Raw genomic sequence first — 23,518 nt, forward strand, 5'->3', positions numbered from 1 at the left:
ATCAATCACAAATTCACATGGTCTTCCTCTTATACAATCTCCTATCTGTTCCTTTGGTGCAGGTTGTCAAGGTAACCAAGGGGCGTTGGCATGGTGACCAGGGGTATGACATTAATCACGGTGCATGTGGTCTGCGTGCTGTCTCGATGATGATGATCAGATATGAGATGGAGGGTTTTTTTATATCAATACAAGCCAGTGACGTCATTCTGCTTCCTGCCCGCGCGGGAAGTCGCTGAGGCGGAGAGAACATAATCTGCTGATCAGCAGCCTGTTTTTCTCCTCAGTATCCCAACTCTGCATCCATCCTTCCGCGATGCTCCAATCGGACTGGGTCGCCGTCAGAGGAGTGTCTGCCGGGAGTCAGTAAACATCGGTGCTCGTCTCCCTTCCGTCATGGTGCAAAAGTCGCGGAACGGCGGAGTGTTTCCAGGAGCCCAGGCCGACCAGAAGAAGCTGAAGGTCGGTTTCGTGGGTCTGGAGGCCGGGGGGACCGAGTCCAGCAGGGATGGAGCTCTTCTCATTGCAGGTATATACATCCATCCATCCATCCATCCATTTCCTACCGCTTGTTTCGTGCATTCTCGCCACGTCAGGACATAATAACGCGAGTCAACAAAGCGGGAGAGTATTTGGACTAGCCTGGTCCGGACCGTACAACAGAGACTGATAATAGTTTATCGCGCATTTTTTTCAGGGAATTGTATCCAAACGTTGCTATGTCAGAGGCACTGAAACTGTGAAAATAAGAAATGATTCGCACATTAGATAGATAGATAGTATTTTATTGATTCCTTCACGAGAGTTCCTTCAGGAAAATTAAAATTCCAGCAGCAGTGTACAGAGTTGAGATCAATTTTAAAAAAAAGTAAAAAGTAAATAATGGGGGTTTAAATGGAAACAAAATAAAGAAATATTACAATAAGAATAAAAAATTAAAAGCAACAATGGGAATAAAAATATAACAGTAAAATAAGAATTTAACAAGAGAAAGTAGGCAGTAGTGACCATGTTATGAAAACGTGTTGCACTGTTAATGTTTTGCATCCCCTGTCATCCTAATACCCCCCGTCCCCCGCCCCAGAGAGGAGTCGTACAGTCTAATGGCGTGTGGGACAAAGGAGTTTTTGAGTCTATTAGTCCTGCACTTGGGATGAAGCAGTCCAGCACTGAAAAGGCTCCTCTGGCTACTGATAACGCTATGCAGAGGGTGACTGGCATCATCCAGGATGCTCACTAGTTTGTCAACAGTCCTCTTCTCTGCCACCGTCACCAGTGAGTCCAGTTTCATTCCCATTGTAGAACCGGCCCGCCTGATCAGTTTCTCAAGTCTGGAGCTGTCCTTCTTAGATGTACTGCCCCCCCAGCACACTACCATGTAGAACAGAACACTGGCAACCACAGACTGGTAGTACATCCACAGGAGTTTTCTACAAATGTTGAAGGAGTGCAGTCTCCTGAGGAAGTACAGCCTGCTCTGTCCTTTCTTGTACTGGTGGTCCGTGTTAACAGTCCAGTCCAGCTTATTGTCCACCCAAACCCCGAGGTACTTGAATGAGTCCACGGTCTGTACCTCAACTCCCTCGATCACAATAGGTTGTGACCGTGGACTCGACCTCCCAAAGTCAATGACCAGCTCCTTGGTCTATGACGGATTGAGCTGCAAGAGGTTCGTGTGGCACCAGACAACAAAGTCCCTCACCAGGTTCCGAAACTCCTCCTCTCTGCCGTCCCTGATGCACCCGACGATGGCTGTGTCATCCGCGTACTTCTGGATGTGACAATTATATTAAAAAACATTATGAAAAGAAGTAGCAATTGCTTATCAATCTGATAATTCATTCACAACATACATTTCGCATGTTTCAATTCAGTTCACTTCCTGTATAAAAGAAAGGAAGGTGTTAAAAATAATACCATAAATAATAATAATAATAGTATTTTTAAATAAGCAAATTGAGACTAAATATTCATACTGGCCAGAACGTTCTGACTTAATTGTACACTTCATAAGTCATCCTTAGATATACATAATTGATGATAGTCAACGAATGTTATGTATTTTAACAATGTAGAATTGTTATTACTTTGGCTGCATCGAGTCGAGTTGTGTCTTATTAACTTTTAGTATTTGTCCGTGGACTTTCTGCACTGATTCCATTTTGGAGTATATTTTCTATTTTCTATTCAAGAATTTTATTAATTGGGAAATTAATTCCCAAGGTTGCTATTGAATATTCATGCTTCATTTTAAAAATAATTTAACACTCCTAATAAATACAGTTTGGCTCTTTTTAACAAAGTGCCTTTCTTGATGGATACAGTTCAATAAAGACGTCTGAAACTCTCTCGCTCTCCAGGACGTCTCGATGTTATCTATATCCTCTTTGGTACATCTCAGCTGGTAAAAAATTCCAGAATGTAAAAAAAGTTCCTATACAATCGTAGGTGACAAGGAACCATAACCAAACCACACCAAATTGACCTTTAAGTGTCTTTTGCTATATTTTGGTCTGGACTACAGTATCAGACAAGCTGTGAATGCCACCCTTTCTCTGTTGTTTGTCAACACAAATTATTGTGTTGCGGAGCTGATGAAGGTCCTCGCCGGCAGCGCAGTAGCGTCTCAGGAGGCAGGAAGCCCCCCAAAAGAAACGCCCTTTACAGGCGGCTTCAGAACTTTCTGTACAACGTGCTGGAGAGACCGCGAGGATGGGCCTTCATCTATCACGCCTACGTGTGAGTCCTGGATCAATAAGTCCTCATATTTCACATCTGTCACCGGAAACACTGATCACTTTCAGAAAGACAATAAGCTTCCTGTCTTAAAGTGTTCTTTTCTTATAGGTTCCTCTTGGTCCTCTCCTGTCTGGTTCTGTCCGTCTTCTCCACCATCCGAGAATACGAGAAGAGCTCAGAGGACGCTCTCTACATCCTGGTAACGTCTGTCAGAGCCATCAATCGGTCATTACTCTGACCCAGAGCATGGCTGTCTTGTCATCAACAGGAAGTGGTGACCATCGTGGTGTTCGGGGTTGAGTACATGGTTCGCATCTGGGCTGCCGGGTGCTGCTGTCGCTACAGAGGCTGGAGAGGTCGACTAAAGTTTGCCCGGAAACCGTTCTGTGTCATTGGTGAGTGTGGACACCCGCGTGGCCTCCACGGTCCAAGGCAACGACGACTGACCCGACTTTTCATCCGACCGCAGACATCATGGTGTTGATTGCGTCCATATCGGTGCTGGCCGCGGGGACGCAGGGAAACGTCTTTGCCACCTCAGCTATCCGCTCGCTGCGTTTTCTTCAGATTCTCAGAATGATCCGAATGGACCGACGGGGAGGAACCTGGAAGCTGCTGGGTTCCGTGGTGTATGCCCACAGCAAGGTAATCCATGATCTTTGATGCCAGGACTGCAGGTAACACAATGGCTTTCAATTGGTGCACTCTTAGTCTTTTGAGTGCATAAAGCACGTTCACACTCAAACTGCAGTGCTGGACATTTACTACCCTCAATAGGCGCCATCTTGGCCATGAGCTAAAAAAATTGGTCACAATCACCCGGAAAGAGGGAAGTAGAACAACCAGGTAAATTCTGAAATATTGATTTCCGGAAAGTACACATTAAGGATAACACTACACTATTGAAATGTGCACACTCCGGAACTAAGTACACAATTTAGTCCATTTAAGACGCAGCCCCTTAGGAAAAGTTACTAAGTGTCGGTGTGATGCTATGTGGTCGCCTCACAAAAATGTAATTACATTTGACGGTCACATTTCAATTTTGGCATGCTAAGACACAGGACAGCAGCATACGGCTATCCCTCACAGCGAGTTGGACTGCATCGATTGTAGACATTATTGATGGTTGCTTAATGATGATGATGTCTCTGGGGAGGAAACTAGATGTTTAAAGGACTGTTTGTGTGTGTGTGTGTGTGTGTGTGTGTGTGTGTGTGTGTGTGTGTGTGTGTGTGTAGGAGCTGATCACTGCCTGGTACATCGGCTTTCTGTGTCTCATTCTGGCGAGTTTCCTGGTTTATTTGGCAGAGAAAGAAGATAATGAGCAGTTTGAGACCTACGCAGACGCCCTCTGGTGGGGATTGGTGAGAGTCAAACGAACCATGTCCTCAAATATGAAAGTTAAACATGTCAACAAACTAGTCATTTTGTGTCATCCTTTGCAAAGAGGACTTCTGATTGCTCTTTGTCTCCGTCAGATTACTTTGACAACTATCGGTTATGGAGACAAGTTCCCGATCACCTGGAACGGACGCCTGCTGGCAGCAACTTTCACTCTCATTGGAGTGTCCTTCTTTGCCCTTCCAGCTGTAAGTGTGTGTGAGTGTCCCGAGTTAGCCAAGTGACTGACCTGCTCTCCTGCGTGTTTATTTTGTTCTTTGTCAGGGCATCCTGGGTTCTGGTTTTGCTCTAAAGGTTCAGGAGCAGCACAGACAGAAACACTTTGAGAAGAGACGTAACCCAGCAGCTGGACTCATTCAGGTACGACATTATCACATTTGGACTCTTTAACGTATGACATCACAGGTGAACTAACCTTCCATGTCTTCCTGGCCAGGCGGCGTGGAGGGTGTACGCCACAAATTTGAGTCGCTCCGATCTGACGTCAACGTGGGACTATTACGAGAGGACCGTGTCCGTCCCCATGTACAGGTGAGTGCAATCGCCCCTGGAGACAAAGATCAGGTCGTAGTAGCAGGAGGTGTCATTGCGTGTCTGTGCAGGTTAATTCCTCCCCTCAATCAGCTGGACCTTCTGAGGAACCTGAAGAACAAGTCAGGACTTTCATTCAGGTTGGATGTTTTTGGTATTGTCGATGTGAAGCACAGAGGACTTTGTACTTAATTGTGTGTCTGCTTTGTTCACCTGCAGGAAGGACATCCAACCAGAACAGTCTCCTAGGTAAGAGTCCAAAAGTAGTTTGAATTTAAAACAAGCACTCTTTGACCATAGACCTGTCCCCACAGTCAGAAGGTAAGTCTGAAGGAGAGGGTCTTCTCATCCCCACGCAGTTCAGGAACCAAAGGAAAAAATTCTCCACAAAACGGTAAGTGATGTCCACAAAGTGGTAGTCTTTCGGATGATTGGAAGTGGACCAACCAATTACTTCCTTTTTCCAGTGGTTGGACCAGGAGTTGCTCCTGGAGTTCCTGGTGTCCCTGGGGGTGTTCAGGCCTTACGACGATCCCCCAGCATAGATCCCAGTCTGGAGGACAGTCCCAGTAAGGTCCCTAAGAGCTGGAGCTTTGGAGAACGCAGCAGAACCAGACAGGCCTTCAGGATCCGAGGAGCCGCTTCCCGTCAGAACTCGGAAGGTAAGTGTGTCACAGCTCATTACGTGATTTGTCCTTACTAGTCTTATTCAGTCTTTGATCCATTGCAACCTCCACAAATCAAGGTAGGGGACAAGAAAAGGGGGCAGGAAGTGAGGATGCTTTGTTTCTCATTGGACAGTGTAATGATTCCTGTTGTTGTTGTTGTGATGGTGCTGAGTTTATATTTGTCTTGTCAGTTCTCATAGAGATGCAGGATGAAGAGTTCAGACAGAAGAGCTCACCAGGTTAGCGCGCACGCACCCACGCATACACGCACGTGCACGCTAGCTAGTGACGTGTTGCTGTTGCAGACGCCAGTCTACCAGGAGAAGACTTGGCCGACGACAACAAGAGCTGCCACTGTGAGTTTGTCTCGCAGGACCTGACGCCAGGCATAAAGGTCACCATCAGAGCCATCTGGTATGGACTCGTCTAGAACGTTCACGTCCATTTTATTCACTTCATCATCGCTTTGCTTGTCGTTTCTTTGCTGCACTTAAGTCAGTTTACTTTTTATTATTTTTCATTTATTTTTGCTTTCATTTATTTTGCTCACCCAGGGTCAAAGGTCACCATCAGCTGTTGGGTAAGAGCAGACATTCTGTGTCTCAATGAAATATATCTTCCGTACACTTGTATAAGTATATACTTATTCCTAAGTGTGCACATTTTGACAGTGTAGTGTCCATTACTGTTGCTCCTCCTCCTCTTCCTCTGCTTAAATATCTACAAGATGTTGCACCCCTTTTCAATTGTAAAATGATTACAAACGATTACGACTTTTTCCTTGCTTGTCTGTACTCACATGCTTCAAATAAGCCGGCATAATTATTTGTTTGGTAGTCCCACCCCTATTCGCAACATAGCCAAAATGGCAACCTTTGAGAGTTGTAAGTGTCCAGCAGGGCACACACACCATTTTGACTTGCGTTCAACATCTGGATAGTGACAGTGCACTGCATTTTTAATGCGGACGCACTTATGCTCTCAAAAGACTCAAGTGTGCCAATTGAGACACAGCCTCCTAGCTAGCATCCATGTTGTCCTTTCCTATTTCCCATCCCTGTCATGTCTTCTTTGTAGTAGTTTAAGCCCCATTTTTGCTGCCACGTCACTTCCAGCTTTATCCTTTAGTAGACATCCTCTGGACCTCCTCCAGTCTTTATATGTGTATGAAACCAATCAGAGGTTGTTCCTGAATCATATGTAGGTCTTTCTAAACAGGATATTTTGTTAAACTATTTGAGGAAGACACTCTTTTTCTTCCAGTGCACAAAGCATTGTCCATAAAGGCATGAATAAAAAGGTTTTAAGTGATAGACTTTTGTGAATTTTGACATATATATTGTACCAAGTCCTACCAGAAGAATGGAAGGTGTTCTAGAAGTACAGACTCCACATCATATTTACTGTACTTTTCACTTTCTGTAGCTGTCTTAATACTTTTGCTTATGACACCACTGTTCCTGGTTTGACAGGGTGTCTGGACCTTCTCAGCAGAAGACAAGACACCATTCAGTCCACCAAAAGTTGCCCATTCACTGAAGAGTCAGATCCTTTCTATATCTGCCCAGAAAGCAAACTTAGAACTAAGTCCAATGTTGACCATCTTGTCACAAAAATGGTCAGTTCAAACTGACTATAAACACAAGTTCATTCTGGACAAGCGGTCCACAAACACTTTCTAGACTACAGTTTCTTGTTTGGACACAAGTCTTCAAGTGACAGCTGTTAAACTCAACACCAATCCACAATCATTATCAGGTGCCAATTCACATACGACTTAATTTAGAATGCAAGAGAATCAAATATATCAATGAAGTGTAGAATCTTTTGAGCATATTAATCTAAGACACAGGTGGGGTCCAGAGAGACCAGTCCATCCTCAGTGTTGACTTTCTACTTCCTGTTTGTCCTAGTATCATGCGCTTTATGGTGTCCAAGAGGAAGTTTAAAGAGAGTCTTCGTCCCTATGACGTCATGGATGTAATTGAGCAGTATTCCGCGGGACACCTGGACATGCTAGCACGCATCAAGAACCTTCAGTCCAGGTAGACTCTTGCAAGACTTCTGACGTCTTTTCAACATGTGGTCGTCTGAATTTCCTTTCTCGTGTTTCAGAGTGGACCAGATCGTGGGCAGAGGAACACCAATTGCAGAAAAGGACCGACCCAAAGCAGCAGGCGAAGAACTACCCGAGGACCCAAGCATGATGGGACGACTGGGGAAGGTGGAGAAGCAGGTGAGACTGCTAGAAGTTGTGCTGGTGACAGACCTTCACTTCTCATTTGTCTTTACGTCCCTCAGGTCCTGTCCATGGAGCGAAAGCTGGACTTCTTGGTCAACATCTACATTCAGCGAATGGGAATCCCTCAGGCAGAGACAGACGCCTACTTTGGATCAAAGGAGCCTGAACCGGCACCGCCCTACCACAGTCCAGTGGAGCAGCTTGAGAAGAGCCAGTCCAGTCACAAGATCCTCCAGTCAGTACCTGCTGCTGCACCATAACACCACAGCAGAAATTTGCAGAACTGCAATAAAATGTTTTGTTTTCTTAGGGTGTTGCCAGGCGACAGTATGGACAAAAGTCATTTTGGGACAAAGATCGTCCGCTCCAGCAGTTCTATGGGACACAGGAACTACAACACTGCCACCTGCACCCCCTCCACCTCATGGCAGCCAATCAGCTCCCACCTTCACCAGCAGGCCTCTCACTCTCCTCAACGCAGCCATGGCAACACACCAAGCCCGACAGGGGACACTTCGCTAGTTCGACTTCCGCCGCCTCCAGCAGGAGAACGACACGGCGGGAACCGTTCCCACCGCCACAACGCTGCAGAGCGCGGAGCGGCTGAGAGGTCCGAGAGAGGGGCCGAGTGTGCCGATGGAGAAGGTAGACAAGAGGAGGACAAGTTGGACAGCGACGCCTCTGCATCCATTCCGTCCGTAGACCACGACGAGCTGGAACACTCCTTTAGCGGCTTCTCCATTTCGCAGTCCAGAGAGAACCTGGACTTCCTCAACAACGGCTTCTACTCTGCTGCCACTAACCAGGTGGACCATCGTGGGGTGGGCGGGGCTTCATGCTGCCCCACCATTCGACCATACATCGCACAGGCTGAGTCGGACTCAGACTCTGAGCTCTGTGCCCCGTCGCCACACTCAGATCAGGCCTGGACCGGAAACAAATAGGGTAGTGTAAAGTGGGAAGAACCAGCAAAACTGTAATAACAACAATAATAATACTAATAATAGAAGAAATGTGAATTACTAAAACACCAGCTGGCGTAAGTGAGGCAAAAACGCACAGCTGGTTTCATATCAAGTACACTATATTGCCAAAAGTATTTGGCCAACCATCCAAATGATCCGAATCAGGTGTCCTAATCACTTAGCCCAGCCACAGGTGTATAAAATCAAGCACTTTGGCATGGAGACTCTTTCTACAAACATTTGTGAAAGAATGGGCCGCTCTCGAGAGCTCGGTAATTTCCAGTCTGTAACTGTCATAGGATGCCATCTATGCAACAAATTAAGTCATGAAATTTGTTCGCTTCTAAATATTCCAAAGTTAACTGTCGGATTTATTATAAGAAAATGGAAGAGTTTGGGAACAACAGCAATTCAACCACAAAGTGGTAGGCCATGTAAACTGACAGAGAGGGGTCAGCGGATGCTGAAGCGCATCAGTTGCAACAGAGCTCCAAACTTCATGTGACCTTCCAATTAGCCCACGTACAGTACGCAGAGAGCTTCATGGAATGGGTTTCAATGGCTGAGCAGGTGCTTATAAACCATACATCACCAAGTCAAATGCAAAGTGTGGGCTGCAGCGGCGTAAAGCACGTCACCACTGGACTCTAGAGCAGTGATGAATCATGGTTTTCCATCTGGCAATCTCATGGACGAGTCTGGGTTTGGAGGTTGCCTGGAGAACGGTACGTTTCCGGTCTGCATTGTGCCAAGGGGGAAATTTGGTGGAGGAGGAATTGTAGTGTGGGGTTGTTTTTCAGGAGACCAGTTTGGCCCCTTCCAGTGAAACGAACTTTGAATGCTCCAGGATAGGATCAGGGTGGCACTTCAAATTCATATGTGAGTCAAGGCAGGTGACCAAATACATTTGGCAATATAGTGTATGGTCTTACTTACAGGAAGATTGCGCTGACAGCTGGATACACTCACTCCTGATTAATTCACAGCAGGGATACACTCACTCCTGATAGGTTGAACGTTGTCTCCACATGAAATACACTTTGTGTAATTATCAACACACCACATAGCTGCTACACGTATTGTCACACAAAGACGAGCTTATCACCATTGAAACTGTGTCGGTGTCATGTCACACGGGCCTGAAGGTGGCGCCAATACACAACAAACTTACCTAAACATTTTAAAAACCGTGTTAGAAGCTTTTTCAAATCAGTCTAACCTTTTGCCGATGTCGCGGATCCGCAGCACTAAAATGAACTAAAATCAATTCTTAAAGCTATTATAATCTCATATTATGCTAATTTAGCATGGCTTTATATATTCAAGAGTGGCACTAATGCTAACAAGTTCCACACCCTAACTCCAAATGTTATATATTGACAAGTACTTATTGCAAAATGGAGAAATGTTTTAAAAAGCTAACGCTAACAATATTCGTGTATGAGGTCACGTGAAACCAGCGCCTGACAATACAACATAGCAATATCCATGGTATTACGTCATCATAGTCCTAATGATATACAGTACTTGTACAGGTTTTCCAATCCATGCAGCATGTCAGCCATTAAGTTCACTTGTACTACTTAGGAATGGAATTAGTCACCAGCACTGCACTTCAACACCTGGCCAGCAGGTGGCGTCGTCACGTCCAGTCAATGTTATTGTAGCAGTGTTTTATTTACAGTGGCTTCCACGTGTGACCAATTGTACTCACCTGTATTCACATTAAAAGTTGCATTGTTTCTTCCTCATTGCTCATGAACAACCAAGCTTTGTTTTACATTTTGATCATTTTTATGTGACATGTCAATTTGACAAACCAAACAGTGTTTTGTAACATTAGTTTAACTTTTATTTAAAACTTTGAAGAACAAGGAGGATTTACAATACACAGCCAATTCACACCGACGGCATTTTGGACCGAACTCATTTCCTCTTGAACCTGCAAAATGACACAAGAGTTTTGAGAATAACTAATGCCAACAAGACCCCTAGATCCCTTTTAAGAAGAAAAGAAAAGTACCTAGATCCGCCGGAACGCTTGTTGTTCAAGCCCAGGCGCTTCCTGTCGGCGAATGACGGCCTGAATGGCACACAAACGTTATTTTTATTTGACTCGTTAGTCATTAAAAAATGATGGTGTATATAATTAATAGAAGAAGCAATGTTATGGAGTTACTACATTAAGAAAAATCAACGTTGAATTACAGTAAAATAAATAAGATATAATAAATCAACATGATTAAAGTAGTAATAAAATAACTATTTCTTTAAATTAAGATGACCATGATATAATTAATAGATTAGTAATGAAGAAATCCATTCATTCATGAATATATAAATGATGAGCAAAAACTTTAAAATAACAAAATTACACAAAAAGTGATAAATGTGACACTTACCCAGCTCTATATTGTTTGAGAGCTTTGTTGCTAACATTTGTGAGCTCTTTGTCAAATGCTGACTTGCGCCCTCCTTTTCTTGCTTTCTGATTGGCTGTTAAAGACGAAGGGGCGGAGCAAAGTTCAGGCTATGCACATTGGTCTGCTATAGTGATGTTTGTATTGAAACCTTTAGAGGGCGCCTCCTCAGCCAACACTCTCGCTCTCTTTGGCCGTCGCTCCCTCTTGGCGGCTCTCTCTGCGAACATCTGAGCCTTCAGAATCTCGAACTGAGCGCGGTCCTCAGACTGACACACACACACACACACACACACACACACACACAATGCTGCCTTCAGGTGAAATGGGAGAGACAGAGGTCACAAAAAGAGAAGCAGAAACTCACCGTCATTTCTTTCTTCTTGCCGTCCTTTAGAAACTTGGCCCGCTTCTTCTTCCCCCGCAGAGCCAAGTCGAACTCTTGCAGCGCCTTCGACACTGATGACAAATTTAACACCGTCTTAGAACTACAATTTCTAGCGCTAAAGTGTGTGAGCTACGTGTTATGTAAAGAAGACGTAGCTAGTGTATAGAACTAGGGTGGGGGTCGGCAACCCGCATGCGGCTCTTTAGCGCCGCCCTAGTGGCTCCCTGGAGCTTGTTCAAAATTGAATGAAAATAGAAATGCTGGGGGAAAATATTTTTTGTTTTAATATTGTTCCTGTAAGAGAGCAAACATGACACAAACCTTCCTATTTGTTAGAAATCACTCCTGTTTATACTAAACATGCTTCACTGATGAAGATATGACGAGCGCCGTTTTGTCCGACTATTATGGGAGGTCCTTGAACACACTAGTTTGAATACACGCAAAACTTTCTCAGAAACTGCCACAGTAAGACGTGTTTTATGTCACTCCTTGTTTGTCTCATTTTGTCCACCAAACGTTTCATGCTGTGTGTGAATGCACAATTGTGAGCATTGTTGATGGTATTGACTTTTGTGGAGTGCTAATGAGGCATATTTAGTCACTGCATGACTGGAAGCTAATAAATGCTAACATGCTATATGTACATATTGCATCATTATGCTTCGTTTGTAGGTATATTTGAGCTCATCTAATTTCCTTTACTTATGTCCTGTGTATTTAATTTATATCTGCATGTCTCATGACACATCTGTATGCAGATAGTTGTTTGTGTGACATGTTATAGACCACAGCAAACGTTACCGAGCTTGCCAAAGATTGTAATAAATCCAATAAAAGAAGACAGCCTGCCGTTTCCTTTAACTTAGACACACACCTTTGGTCATTATCCATCCATCCATTTCTACCGCTTATTCCTTATGGGGTCGGGGAGGCGATGGTGCCTCTCAGCTACAATCGTCATTATAAACCAGTAATTTCTAGGAGATATCTCACCCTCTGAGAAGCCTCCATTTTACAAATGTTTTTCAATGTTACAAAAATTGGTAAAATAAATACTACATTTCAACATTTCTATTAACAAAGATTTGCATCAGACTGCGAAACAGTCATTTTGATAGTTCATAGCCAATATAAACACTTACACCATGTGTTGCCTTCATCATAAGACGTATATAAGGCTTTTAATTTTTTGCGGCTCCAGAAGGATTTTTTCGTATTTTTGGTCTAATATGGTTCTTTCAACATTTTGGGTTGCCGACCCCTGAACTAGGGTATAAAGGTTGGAATTGGGGGTTAAATCACCATAAATGATTCCCGGGCGCGGCACCGCTGCTGCCCACTGCTCCCCTCGCCTCCCAGGGGGTGATCAAGGGTGATGGGTCAAATGCAGAGAATAATTTCGCCACACCTAGTGTGTGTGTGACAATCATTGGTAATTTAACTTTAAAGATGTGGAATTTAGGATTCAAGGAACTTTATCATACCAAGTAGAGCTGCAGTATACAGGCCTAGTACATAGATCTAAAGTGCATAGAATTAGGGTTTGTAGAGCTAGTGATTAGATTGTATAAAAGAGCAAGGGTAAATAATTACTTTATTGAGTTAGTGTGTATAGCTAGTTCATACAGCACTAGTAAAAGCACTATAGAACTCGTAGTGCAGGGGTCGGGAACCTTTTTGGCTGAGAGAGCCAAGAAGCCAAATATTATAAAATGTATTTCCGTAAGAGCCATATAGTATTTTTTTAACACTGAACACAACTAAACGCGTGCATTTTTAAGTAAGACCAACATTTCTGGAGTATAATAGGTCTTTTATTCTTTGTAATAACATTGTTATTCTGAATCTAACTGTGGAGTGGGTGTGGCCTGCGGGCCTGCAGCGAAGCGGGGTGTTGCCAGGACCGGCCTCGAAATCGGCGACAGGTGCGTAGATGGCTCACCTGGGCCTTGTTATCTAATCACTTGTCGCTATGTTTATAAGCAGCAGCCCGAAAGAGAGACGGGGTTGGGGCTGGAGCCAGAGTACGTGCGAGAACGAAAAAGAAAAAGACAATTGGTGGAAAGCAACTAAGAGACTTACTGAAAAATAAAAAAATACTAAAACCCTGAGACAGGCTCTTATGTCGGTGCTTGGTGGTCTGAAGAACCCCCAGGAGGGCAAGCCCTTAACTAACCAATAATAAATAAATCACTTCTTATCCTTAATGCAACTTCTTGAACAAGTGCAATTAAAAAAGGATGGATGGATTCAAATGCATGAGCATGTTTTATATTTTGAACGTTATTTTTAACACTTCGATTACAAGTGGAATTATTCATTACTTATCGTGTTAAGCAGTGTCAGCTCAGATTTATCCGAGCCGGATGCAGTCATCAAAAGAGCCACATCTGGCTCGCGAGCCATAGGTTCCCTACCCCTGTCGTAGTGCAAAGAACTAGTGCTTGTTATAAAGCTTGACTACATGTGCGCTGCCTCAATTCGGTGGGTGCATCTTTCGCAGTGCGTATTTGTAGGGTGCCGACATCATCGCGGTGCACAAAGGCTGTTCAAATTCAAAAAAGTCTAAGTGTCCTCCGAATCTGGCTGACAAATGTGTTCTTTTCTCCCTTTAGCAGACAGGTTGCATCAGTGGACACTTCGTGTCCTTTATTTTCCTGAGATCCTTTGCGCACTTAACTCCGAAAATTATTTTCAACATGGCAATGCTATGCGGAGCGGAAAGAGAGACATTAAAATGTAAGAGCTTTATTCATTCATTTAAAAATTCTAAAAGCAGACATGTCAAGCCGGGGTGACAGTAATGATATCCATTTGTGTTAAAATACGAGATCTCGACCGTCGTTACGTTGAGGGACCTCCGTGCTCTTTGTTTCTGTCTTTACCTCGAGGGAGAGCCATATATTCGGCCATTACAGATGGCCTCGTGCCTGTAGTTATTTTCAACGTTGGAAATAAAGCCTAACATCTTTTAATTAACTTTTTTAGACCGCAATAAGTTAACTTACGGTCTAATATTGTGTGATCGTAATAGTCAAGTATTGTAAATGTGTGCGTCATTGTACTGATATTAGTTATTGCTCTTTTTTGTGTACATTTGCATGTTATTTGAAAATGTTTAATTCTATTAATATCTGTTGTGATCTTGTGTTTAACTTTTGTTTGTTTTTTTTTGCAGAATAATCAAGGAGGACTTGGACAACAATGCAAAAATATATGACACAAAAAAGGTATATACCAGTTTAGAGGATTATTTAAAAACAAAGTATTTTTGTAACTTTTATAAATTAATAAACTCATGTACTGCCGTTGCTGTGATTAATTTCCTCTGCCTACATTGCAAACAATTATTTGATAATTATATTGAGCTATCCCAATATATACTGTTACTGGCTATAATACATACAATTTGACATCACTAGTACATCAATTGTGAATCACTTATTAATAGAGTAACCGTTAAATAAGATTGTATGGTTTTGCTGTATGGACAGACCCTAAGGACTCTTTCTGGGATACCTTCTGGATTGTCGGTGTGTTATTAAGGTACGTGCCCCACTACAACAACCATTCACAAGCATAAAAATAAATTCATTAACTAATAATTAGGAGTAATAGCTTTAAAATGCTTGTCAATAGGTCACGCATCTTCATTGATGGTCGGCTCTAACCGTTATGTTGATGTAACCTGCGATATTTCTGCCTAAATAATGCTTCTGATGATCTGTATTTTGTACTTAATAACACTGTATGACAATGTCTTAAAAAACATTTTCCATAAATAAATGATAAATGGGTTGTACTTGTATAGCGCTTTTCTACCTTCAAGGTACTCAAAGCGCTTTGACACTACTTCCACATTTACCCATTCACACACACATTCACACACTGATGGAGAGAGCTGCCATGCAAGGCGCCAACCAGCACCCATCAGGAGCAAGGGTGAAGTGTCTTGCTCAGGACACAACGGACGTGACGAGGTTGGTTCTAGGTGGGATTTGAACCAGTGACCCTCGGGTTGCGCACGGCCACTCTCCCAATGCGCCACGCCGTCCCAAGTGTAATATTAAGTGTAATAATAAGTATAATATTGCTAGGTGATCAGTGTAATATTGCTAGGTGATCAGCCTGATAACGGTCTGTAAATATCAACATTTGTGTATTTGGAATCATTTCATCAGTCACAGTTGACGTTAAGGGATAAACATTATTTTAGGGACACAACATTTTAAGGTGCTATGTGTTTATTGAGATTTGTATTTATAATCTTACAAGAGCGGATACTGTGCCAAGAAACTCCCTGAACTTTTTTTTTTTTTTTTAAATAAACATGCTTCAGACATTTAAACGATGTTAAGTGTTGGAGTTTGTAATAGTATTACTCAAAATGTTGCCGCCAATGTGTCACTTTTACTGTAAATTTATATTGGCTGCAAATATCGGTCATCAAAATTATTCACTATTAATGATTGGTGTATAGAATGAGTGTAAAAGGTTAGAATAAAAAACTAAAGCGTATAGACTGTTTGAAACAGACTTTCCTAGTGTATGATTTTCTACTCACTGCGGCTCTGTTTTCTTTCCTGTGGCGTTTGAAACCAAACTCTCGGAGTATCACTGGGGGCAGAGCCATCCAGGCGCTTCTGTGCCACACTTAACTACACACAAAACACAACTTGTTGTATTCCATGGTTGCCAACGTGACACGTGTCACCAGTTGACTCAAACAGTACCTTGGCCTCGGAGGCAGCCATCTCCCGTTCTTCCCTCTCCAGCTTCACAACAGCTTCCACGTCTTTCTCCAGCTTGCCGATGAGGTCTCTGAACTTCAGTACGACGTCTGTGTCAGACACACAAAAAGAGTTTGGATGCCAGAAAATGTGAACCAGATGCCCAGCAGAGAATGTTTCGCAGACCTGCAGGCAGCACTCGAGCCTTCACTGCGGTCTTGGCCGACTTGACAACTTCCTTCAGCGTCTTCCTCTCCGACTCTCCCACCAGCGACACAGAGCGACCAGAGCGACCGGCTCTGGCCGTCCGACCCACTCGGTGCACATAGTGCTTCAAAGTGGACGGCATGGTGAAGTTGATCACCTGACACAGGAGAAGCATGTGCCCTCAGTCAACAGGCCTGTTTGTCAAGTCCACCTGCAGCCCCTCACCGTTTTCACTCCGTCTATGTCCAGGCCTCTTGCAGCTACGTCAGTGGCCACCAGGATGTCGATCTGGTCGTCTTTAAAGCGCCTGCAGCGACACATGAACACCATGGCGCCTTGTGTTTCATCACCATTGCCTCTCTAAACTACAGGTCTTCAATAGGGGTCCTCAAATGTACCGTAAGGGAGCTGTGAAATCTGTAGGTGACTGTTTCTATTTTTTTATATTTACCCCCAGAATGTTTCCACAAATGTGAATGTCTTTAAATAAATATGAAGATTGAGCCAACACACTGCAACAAATAGTAACATAACATGACTAAATATATTGTTGTGTTCATGTTTGCATATAAGATAGCCAGTGATTGGCGTGTTAGTTGTCAGCTAGCAATAAGGTAGCCAGTTGTCAGCTAGCAATTAGCGCACCAGTTGTCAGCTAACGATTTCCGTGTTAGTTGTCAGCTAGAAATTGGCACGTTAGTTGTCAACTAGCAGTTGGCGTGCTAGATGTCAGCTAGCGATTGGTGCGTCAGTTGCCAGCTAGCGAATGGCGCGTTTAAGAACTCCTGTGGCCAGGGACTTATTTCCTGAGTTTGTAAACAATAACAAAAACCACAAAATATTTCTTGATAATAAAAAAATATCTAATCACTGTAGTATTGACCATACACTGATACTATACTATCGTTACGGTCAATAGTCGTATCGATCCGCCCACCTTTGCCAACGTTCAAGAACTTGAAGTTAGCATTTAACATGGATTATTGTCCCCTAAAGTGTGTGGTGTAGCATGTTTAGCGTTTCCTCATTCTCCAGTGATATTGGTACTTGTAAAAAACTTAGTTCATTTGTCGCTACGGAGGTTAGGATTGCTGACTTCAAAGTAGTTTTGCACAGAGCAGGAATGCTTGCTGGCCATTAGCTCGCTATTGAAGATGCTACAATGTGTTTTCTCTTGTCGCTGTCAAATTAGTGCAACATTAGGGGTGTAACGGTACGTGTATTTGTATTGAACCGTTTCGGTACGGGGGCTTCGGTTCGGTTCAGAGGTGTATCGAACGAGTTCCACACGGACATATAAGTAGCGCACTGCAAGTTGTGTAAACAATGCACACCGAGGCACCATGAATTGATTAACATGGACCCCGACTTATAAACAAGTTGAAAATCTTATTCGGGTGTTACCATTTAGTGGTCAACTGTACGAAATATGTACTGTACTGTGCAATCAACTAATAAAAGTTTCAATCAATCAAAAAAAAAAACAACACACGGCAAGCCTAGCAGCGACCGCGGGCTACGATAGACTGACCATACCTCCTCTTTTCACCGGACATGTCCGCTTTTGCGGGGCTGTACATGTGGAGTTTCTTAAATGCTTCAAATGTCCGACATTTTAAGTTAGGATTGCGTGTATTTTCAAAGTACGTTCAGAGTTAAGGGGTTAAAAAAAAAATTTAAAAAAATGTGTGCGCAGGCAACATTCACGAGGGAGGAAGAGAGAGAGAGCGCGAGAGAGTTATGATAAATGCGCATGCGTCGCCAGGCTCTGATTTTTACCCATAGATTTCAGATTTTATTTTTTATTATCTATAGCAGGAGTGTCAAAAGTGTGCCCCGGAGGCCATTTGCTGCCCACAGCTAATGTTTTAAAAAGGCCCACAACACATTCTAAAAATACTATTAAAATAAACAAAAACAAATAAAAGTGAAATACAAAAGCTTAAAGGCTAAATGTAATTTAGAAAAAGTTGCAACGTTGACTAATAAAACAAAGCTGTTTATTTTTCTTTTTTCTTTTGCTCAAAACATAATACTGAATCAAAATCAATGTTATTATGAATTATTGACCTATCCAGGTTTCCGATTACTTCACATCAAATATTCCACTAAGAGAAATATTTTTGGTGGAAGATTTAGCAAATTTGTTAAATAAATACCCCAAAAACTTATATTTTGTTGTTTTTTTACTTTACCGAAAATGAACCGAACCGTGGCTTCTGAACCGAGGTACGTACCGAACCAAAATTTTTGTGTACCGTTACACCCCTATGCAACATAGTTAGAAATTGTCAACATGCATTATCCCAATATTACTATACCGTCAGTCAAATTAATATAAATCATGTTGTCTATATAGTGGTATATATAGTGTACCTGAGGTTCTCCAGTCTTTGGTTCTGGCTCAGTTCTCCGTGCAGTTCTCCGACCTTGAGCCCCATGAGACCCAGCAGGATGTGCAGTCTGTGCGCTTGCTTTCTGGTTTGCGTAAAGACCATTACGTGATCCTGGAAGGTTCTCGTCAGCAGAGCTAACACAAAAATGAGTCAGGACATCATGTCACCTGACAACCATTACAATCAGAGGCGACGTTACCTGCCACCACCGCCTCTCGGTCTCCCTCGCGGTTTGCTCGGATCCGAACAAACTCCTGTCGCAGGTACGGAGCCACGTCAGTGTTGCTGTTGACAAAGATCCTGACGGGCTGTTTCAGTGAGACAGCTGCCAGGTCCTTCACCTAAAAACAGAGATCACATGATACTCATGCGATGGAGACACAGGTCACATGACACTGACTCCAGGTAAGAGGTCATGTGTGAGTACCTCTTCGGTCATGGTGGCAGAGAACAACATTGTCTGTCTGTTGTAGGAACACAGCTTGATGATCTCCTTCATCTGCTCCTCAAAGTACTCGTCCAACATCCTGACAAGCACAAAATAACATTTTACTTGATTTTTTTTTGGGGGGGGGGGGGTTGACTACAAGCGGTAAAACTGGATGGATGGATGAATGGACTTTTGCAGTACCTGTCGGCCTCGTCCAAGATAAGGATCTCAATGTGGGTCAGCTCAAAGCTGGGCGTGTTGTGAAGGTGATCGATGAGTCGGCCGGGCGTGGCGATAAGGACGTCTGGCCCCGCCCTCAACGCCGCCTCCTGAGACTTGAGGTCCAAGCCGCCTGCAGAGAGACGAAAGGTGAGCTGAAGTTCGCAACAACAGTGCGAACGCCTGTGAAGAGTCGTACCGACGGTCAAGCAGGTGGTGATAGAGGTGAACTGGGCCAGCTGACGAGCCACAGAGTGAACCTGAATGCCCAACTCCCTGGTAGGAACCAGAACTAACACCCGGGTCACTTGGGACGTCTTGGGCTTGTACACCAACCGCTCCAACACGGGCAACATGAATGCCGCAGTCTTTCCTGAGGAGTGTAACAATCTGACAATAGCATCTGGTACTGGTGTTGGACCGTGTGAGGAAGATACCTGTCCCGGTAGCGGCGCAGGCGCACAGGTCTCGGCCCATCAGTCCAACGGGGACACAGGCCTTCTGGATGGGGGTGGGCTGCTTGAAGCCCAATGCTGTGATGGCCTGAAGGGAACCAGAGAACTCAAACCAAAACTGGCACCACATGGAGAACAAAGGGCTAATACTGCCTGACCTTTATGTATGCAAACGTAGCTTGATGAGCACAAAACAAAGTTCATCCAGCATAGCATAGCATAGGTTTGACAATAACATTGGTTGATCACACTACAGAGAGGCATTACCTTCAGGATGGGTCTGGACAGATTCATGCTGTCAAAGGTCAGCGTGTCATCAAACTCCGATGCGTCTTCATGGAACGACTGAGCCTGAAAACACATGTGCGCGCACACACACAGGACTGTTACTATTGTGACGAATCACAAGCCTCCATGAACAAAGGCAACCATTAGCTCATCTTCACCTCCTCCTCCTCCTCCACCTTCCTTTTCTTGCCCCGTTGTTTCTTGTCTCTCAGCGTGTCTGCAAGCAGCAAACAGTTACATTGTTGGTATTAGCATTAATATCCTTATTTTTAACAGGACCTCCTTCATAACAGTTTCCCTAAAATTCAAAATAAAATTCCCATGGTTGTTTCGACTCACCGGCTTTGGTCAAGATCTGCTCATCGTCCGAATTAAATTCTTCATCATCATCATCATCATCATCATCTTCTTCTTCTTCTTCTTCCTTTGCCTCTTCATCATAATCTGTCTTAATTTCCATTTTCTCTTCCCCCTCATCCACTTCATCCTTGTCTTCTGTTTTTTCTGCAGAAGATGCGGCTGTATCACTTTGGGATGATTTCTCCTGCAGAGCAGACAGGAAGTAGAACTTGAACCTTTACACCGACACGTACATAGTACCAAAGTATAACACACAAAGCATGTGAATAATCAACACAATAAACAACACAAGACCATTGGCTATTAGATGTAGAAAGTGGACATACCTCAGCTTTCCTTTTCTTTCGGATTTTCTCAATTTTTTGGTCCAGAGTGGTGAGAGTTTTCTGCCCCACAAACAAACACCAGGAAAGGATGAGAAAACAAAAGCACAACAGAACTGAGTACATTCCGTTGAGTTTTACCTTCTTCTTGAGCTGCTTCATGACATCAGCCATGATCCACTCGTCATCTTGGGCCAGCCCGTCTCTCTCTCCAAACACAAAGTCTGTGTTAAAGTCTCTCGTCCCGCGACTCTGACTCCCAAACTTTTTTTTCCTGTTCAGAACGATCGGCTCGTCCTGGGACACAAAATAATTAGAAATTATGAGTAGTAGGTCAACAACTACCATGAAATTTGAATTGCTAATATTACATATACCGTATTTCCTTGAAAAGCCGCCGCGCATGTAATATGCGCCTGCCTTGAATTATTGCCGGGTCAAACTCGCTCCCCAAATTTATTAGCACATGCTTACTTTTACCGCCGGGTCAAATTCGTGACGTCACGAGTGACACTTCCCCTGTCATCGTTTTCAAAATGGCGGAGAAGGGTTTTTTTTGCTTTTACTATGTGTAAACCAGGGGTTTTGTTCCACAGCCATACAGATCACACTGATGGTTGTGATATAAAACAACTTTAACACTCCTAATAATATGTGCCACACTCTGTGAACCCACACAAAACACATTTTGGGAGAACATCGACTCTGTAATACATTATAAACGCAACATAATAATTACTCACAATGCCATGCATCCATGACACTTGGCTATATTATACACCCTGCTAACACCAAACCCCCCCCCCCCCCCCCCCTCTCCGTATGTCGGTTGAGGTGGGCGGGGTTGGGGGCGCGTGTATAATATAGCCAAGAGTCATGGATGCATGGCATTGTGGGTAATTCTTATGTTGCGTTTATAATGTGTTACAGAGCCTATGTTCTCCAGAAATGTGTTTGGTGTGGGTTCAGAGAGTGTGGCACATATTAGTAAGAGTGTTAAAGTTGTTTATAGCACAACCATCAGTGTAAAAGGTATGGCTGTGGAACAAAACCCCTGGTTTACATATAGCAAAAGCACAAAAAAAACCTCCTCCGCCATTTTGAAAACGACGACAGGGGAAGTGTCACTCGTGACGTCACAAATTTGACCCGGCGGTAAAAGTAAGCATGTGCTAATAAATTTAAAGTATGCATTGCAATCTCTTATGACAAGCGGCGAAATGCATGCATCCAGGTGGGCGCGATGACATGTTGTAGAGCAGTGATCTCCACCCAACGGGCCACGGCGCAGAATAATTTTTTATTATTTTTTTATTTTTTTATATCACACTCAATTTTTTACTGCATGCCATTGGTAAGCGCAGGGGTGAGAAGAGGTTAAAAAATTATTAGCGCCTGCTTACTTTTACCGCATGCCTTGAATAAGCGCAGGAGTGAGAAGGTTTTTTTTTTTTTTTTTTTTTTTTAATTAATTAGCGCCCGGGCGGCTATCCAAGGAAATACGGTAGGTTATATTTTATATTGCTGCTATGGTACATTTTTATTGTACTTTATACCTGCATCATCCTTTCCATCCTTACACTTTTCATCCTTAGTAACTGAGCTAGTGTGGAACTATTTCCCTTGTGGATCAATAAAGTTAGTCTAATTAATTTTGAAACATGGCTAAACCTAAGAACCTAAATACTGTTATGTGTTTGTTAGTATGTATTTGTTTAGGCGACCTGAAGGAACACGGACAACAGATCAACAAGGCCTTTTAACTTTTTAATGTATTCGACTCTCCCACTTCCAAAGACATGCACCTGGGGATAGGTTGATTGGCAACACTAAATTGGCCCTAGTGTGTGAATGTGAGTGTGAATGTTGTCTGTCTATCTGTGTTGGCCCTGCGATGAGGTGGCGACTTGTCCAGGGTGTACCCTGCCTTCCGCCCGATTGTAGCTGAGATAGGCGCCAGCGCCCCCCGCGACCCCGAAAGGGAATAAGCGGTAGAAAATGGATGGATGGATGGACTCTTTAAATTATCAGAATGAGCAGCGGGAATAAATACCACAATCTGTTAAACAATGAACAACACCCATGTGATGTGTTGATATTAGTCACTGTCCTATTATGATGTGAAATAACATATTTACGACTTGGTGTGCACCTCCGCACAGAAGCGCTACCCGTGGTTGGTTTAGCTGCCTGTAAGTGCACTTCTTTGGGGAGAAGACTGCTGTGGTAGTCGGTGTTCCTTACCTCCTGGTCCGACTCGCTGTCGGATTCTTCTGGACTCTTCTCCCCATCCGTGATGGTCCCCATGAAACCCAGCTGCTCCAACATGACGGATTGGTACCAAAACACGAATGTAAACTGGTTTAATCCTGGAAAGTTCAAGCTTATCCGCACACAACACACACACACACACACGTGTCCGGACTCAAACCCGGAAATTTAAACAGTCTGCTTCCGGTGCAAGTTCCAAACAATCGTCTGCTATGTTTTTCTACTCATAAATTACAGCTTGGAAATGTACGTTACCAATTCGAATTATCAATAAATGAACATGAATAGTACACAATATATAAATTACATAGAAACATTTTATTTTTAGTTACGTGGCCGAAATTAACAATTAGTTTGGTTACCTGCAATATCAGAGCGAGCGGGCATATATACAGTGGGGCAAAAAAAGTATTTAGTCAGCCACCGATTGTGCAAGTTCTCACACTTAAAATGATGACAGAGGTCTGTAATTTTCATCA

At 43.4% G+C, this 23,518-nt stretch overlaps 2 protein-coding genes across 3 annotated transcripts; one reads left to right on the forward strand and one right to left on the reverse strand.

The window, feature by feature from the left end:
* The first annotated feature begins 68 nt into the window (after window positions 1–68).
* LOC133535042 (potassium voltage-gated channel subfamily KQT member 2) lies at window positions 69–10,296 on the forward strand. 2 transcript variants are annotated; one of them, XM_061874446.1, is made up of 19 exons: window positions 69–529; window positions 2,592–2,739; window positions 2,848–2,938; window positions 3,008–3,134; window positions 3,209–3,384; window positions 3,981–4,106; window positions 4,221–4,331; window positions 4,408–4,503; window positions 4,580–4,674; window positions 4,746–4,814; window positions 4,894–4,923; window positions 4,989–5,068; window positions 5,142–5,336; window positions 5,534–5,581; window positions 5,648–5,756; window positions 7,256–7,387; window positions 7,458–7,578; window positions 7,644–7,819; window positions 7,895–10,296. In XM_061874446.1, exons 1-19 carry the CDS (start codon window positions 397–399, stop codon window positions 8,526–8,528), a joined length of 2,697 nt encoding a protein of 898 aa, XP_061730430.1. In that variant the 5' UTR covers window positions 69–396; the 3' UTR covers window positions 8,529–10,296. The 2 variants fall into 2 exon arrangements, 1 of the variants encoding a protein (XP_061730430.1); XR_009802133.1 differs by lacking the exons at window positions 7,644–7,819; window positions 7,895–10,296 and adding an exon at window positions 5,897–5,922.
* An 82-nt stretch (window positions 10,297–10,378) lies between these two features.
* Window positions 10,379–23,231, reverse strand: ddx27 (DEAD (Asp-Glu-Ala-Asp) box polypeptide 27). Its single transcript, XM_061874447.1, has 21 exons — window positions 23,013–23,231; window positions 20,910–21,065; window positions 20,772–20,831; window positions 20,425–20,629; window positions 20,244–20,302; window positions 20,065–20,148; window positions 19,780–19,885; window positions 19,542–19,715; window positions 19,325–19,475; window positions 19,121–19,220; window positions 18,893–19,034; window positions 18,674–18,827; window positions 16,523–16,604; window positions 16,277–16,454; window positions 16,094–16,200; window positions 15,925–16,018; window positions 11,337–11,428; window positions 11,121–11,238; window positions 10,952–11,045; window positions 10,573–10,632; window positions 10,379–10,491 (listed from the first exon to the last, which is right to left on the reverse strand). Exons 1-21 carry the CDS (start codon window positions 23,094–23,096, stop codon window positions 10,476–10,478), a joined length of 2,316 nt encoding a protein of 771 aa, XP_061730431.1. The 5' UTR covers window positions 23,097–23,231; the 3' UTR covers window positions 10,379–10,475.
* Window positions 23,232–23,518: the final 287 nt, after the last annotated feature.

The sequence above is a fragment of the Nerophis ophidion genome, linkage group LG16, assembly GCF_033978795.1.
Source record: "Nerophis ophidion isolate RoL-2023_Sa linkage group LG16, RoL_Noph_v1.0, whole genome shotgun sequence".
Taxonomy (NCBI): Eukaryota; Metazoa; Chordata; class Actinopteri; order Syngnathiformes; family Syngnathidae; genus Nerophis; species Nerophis ophidion.

Bases quoted from the DNA above. Each gene is read 5' to 3' on its own strand.
- LOC133535042 (XM_061874446.1), top strand. From the start codon at position 397: ATGGTGCAAAAGTCGCGGAACGGCGGAGTGTTTCCAGGAGCCCAGGCC. The intron at 3,385-3,980 runs GTAATCCATGAT...GTGTGTGTGTAG, and splicing joins TGGTGTATGCCCACAGCAAG to GAGCTGATCACTGCCTGGTA. The intron at 7,388-7,457 runs GTAGACTCTTGC...CTCGTGTTTCAG, and splicing joins ATCAAGAACCTTCAGTCCAG to AGTGGACCAGATCGTGGGCA.
- ddx27 (XM_061874447.1), bottom strand. From the start codon at position 23,096: ATGTTGGAGCAGCTGGGTTTCATGGGGACCATCACGGATGGGGAGAAG. The intron at 20,832-20,909 runs GTAAAACTCAAC...TTTGTGGGGCAG, and splicing joins TGAAGCAGCTCAAGAAGAAG to AAAACTCTCACCACTCTGGA. The intron at 11,046-11,120 runs GTTTCAATACAA...CGTCTTTAACAG, and splicing joins TGAGGAGGCGCCCTCTAAAG to CCAATCAGAAAGCAAGAAAA.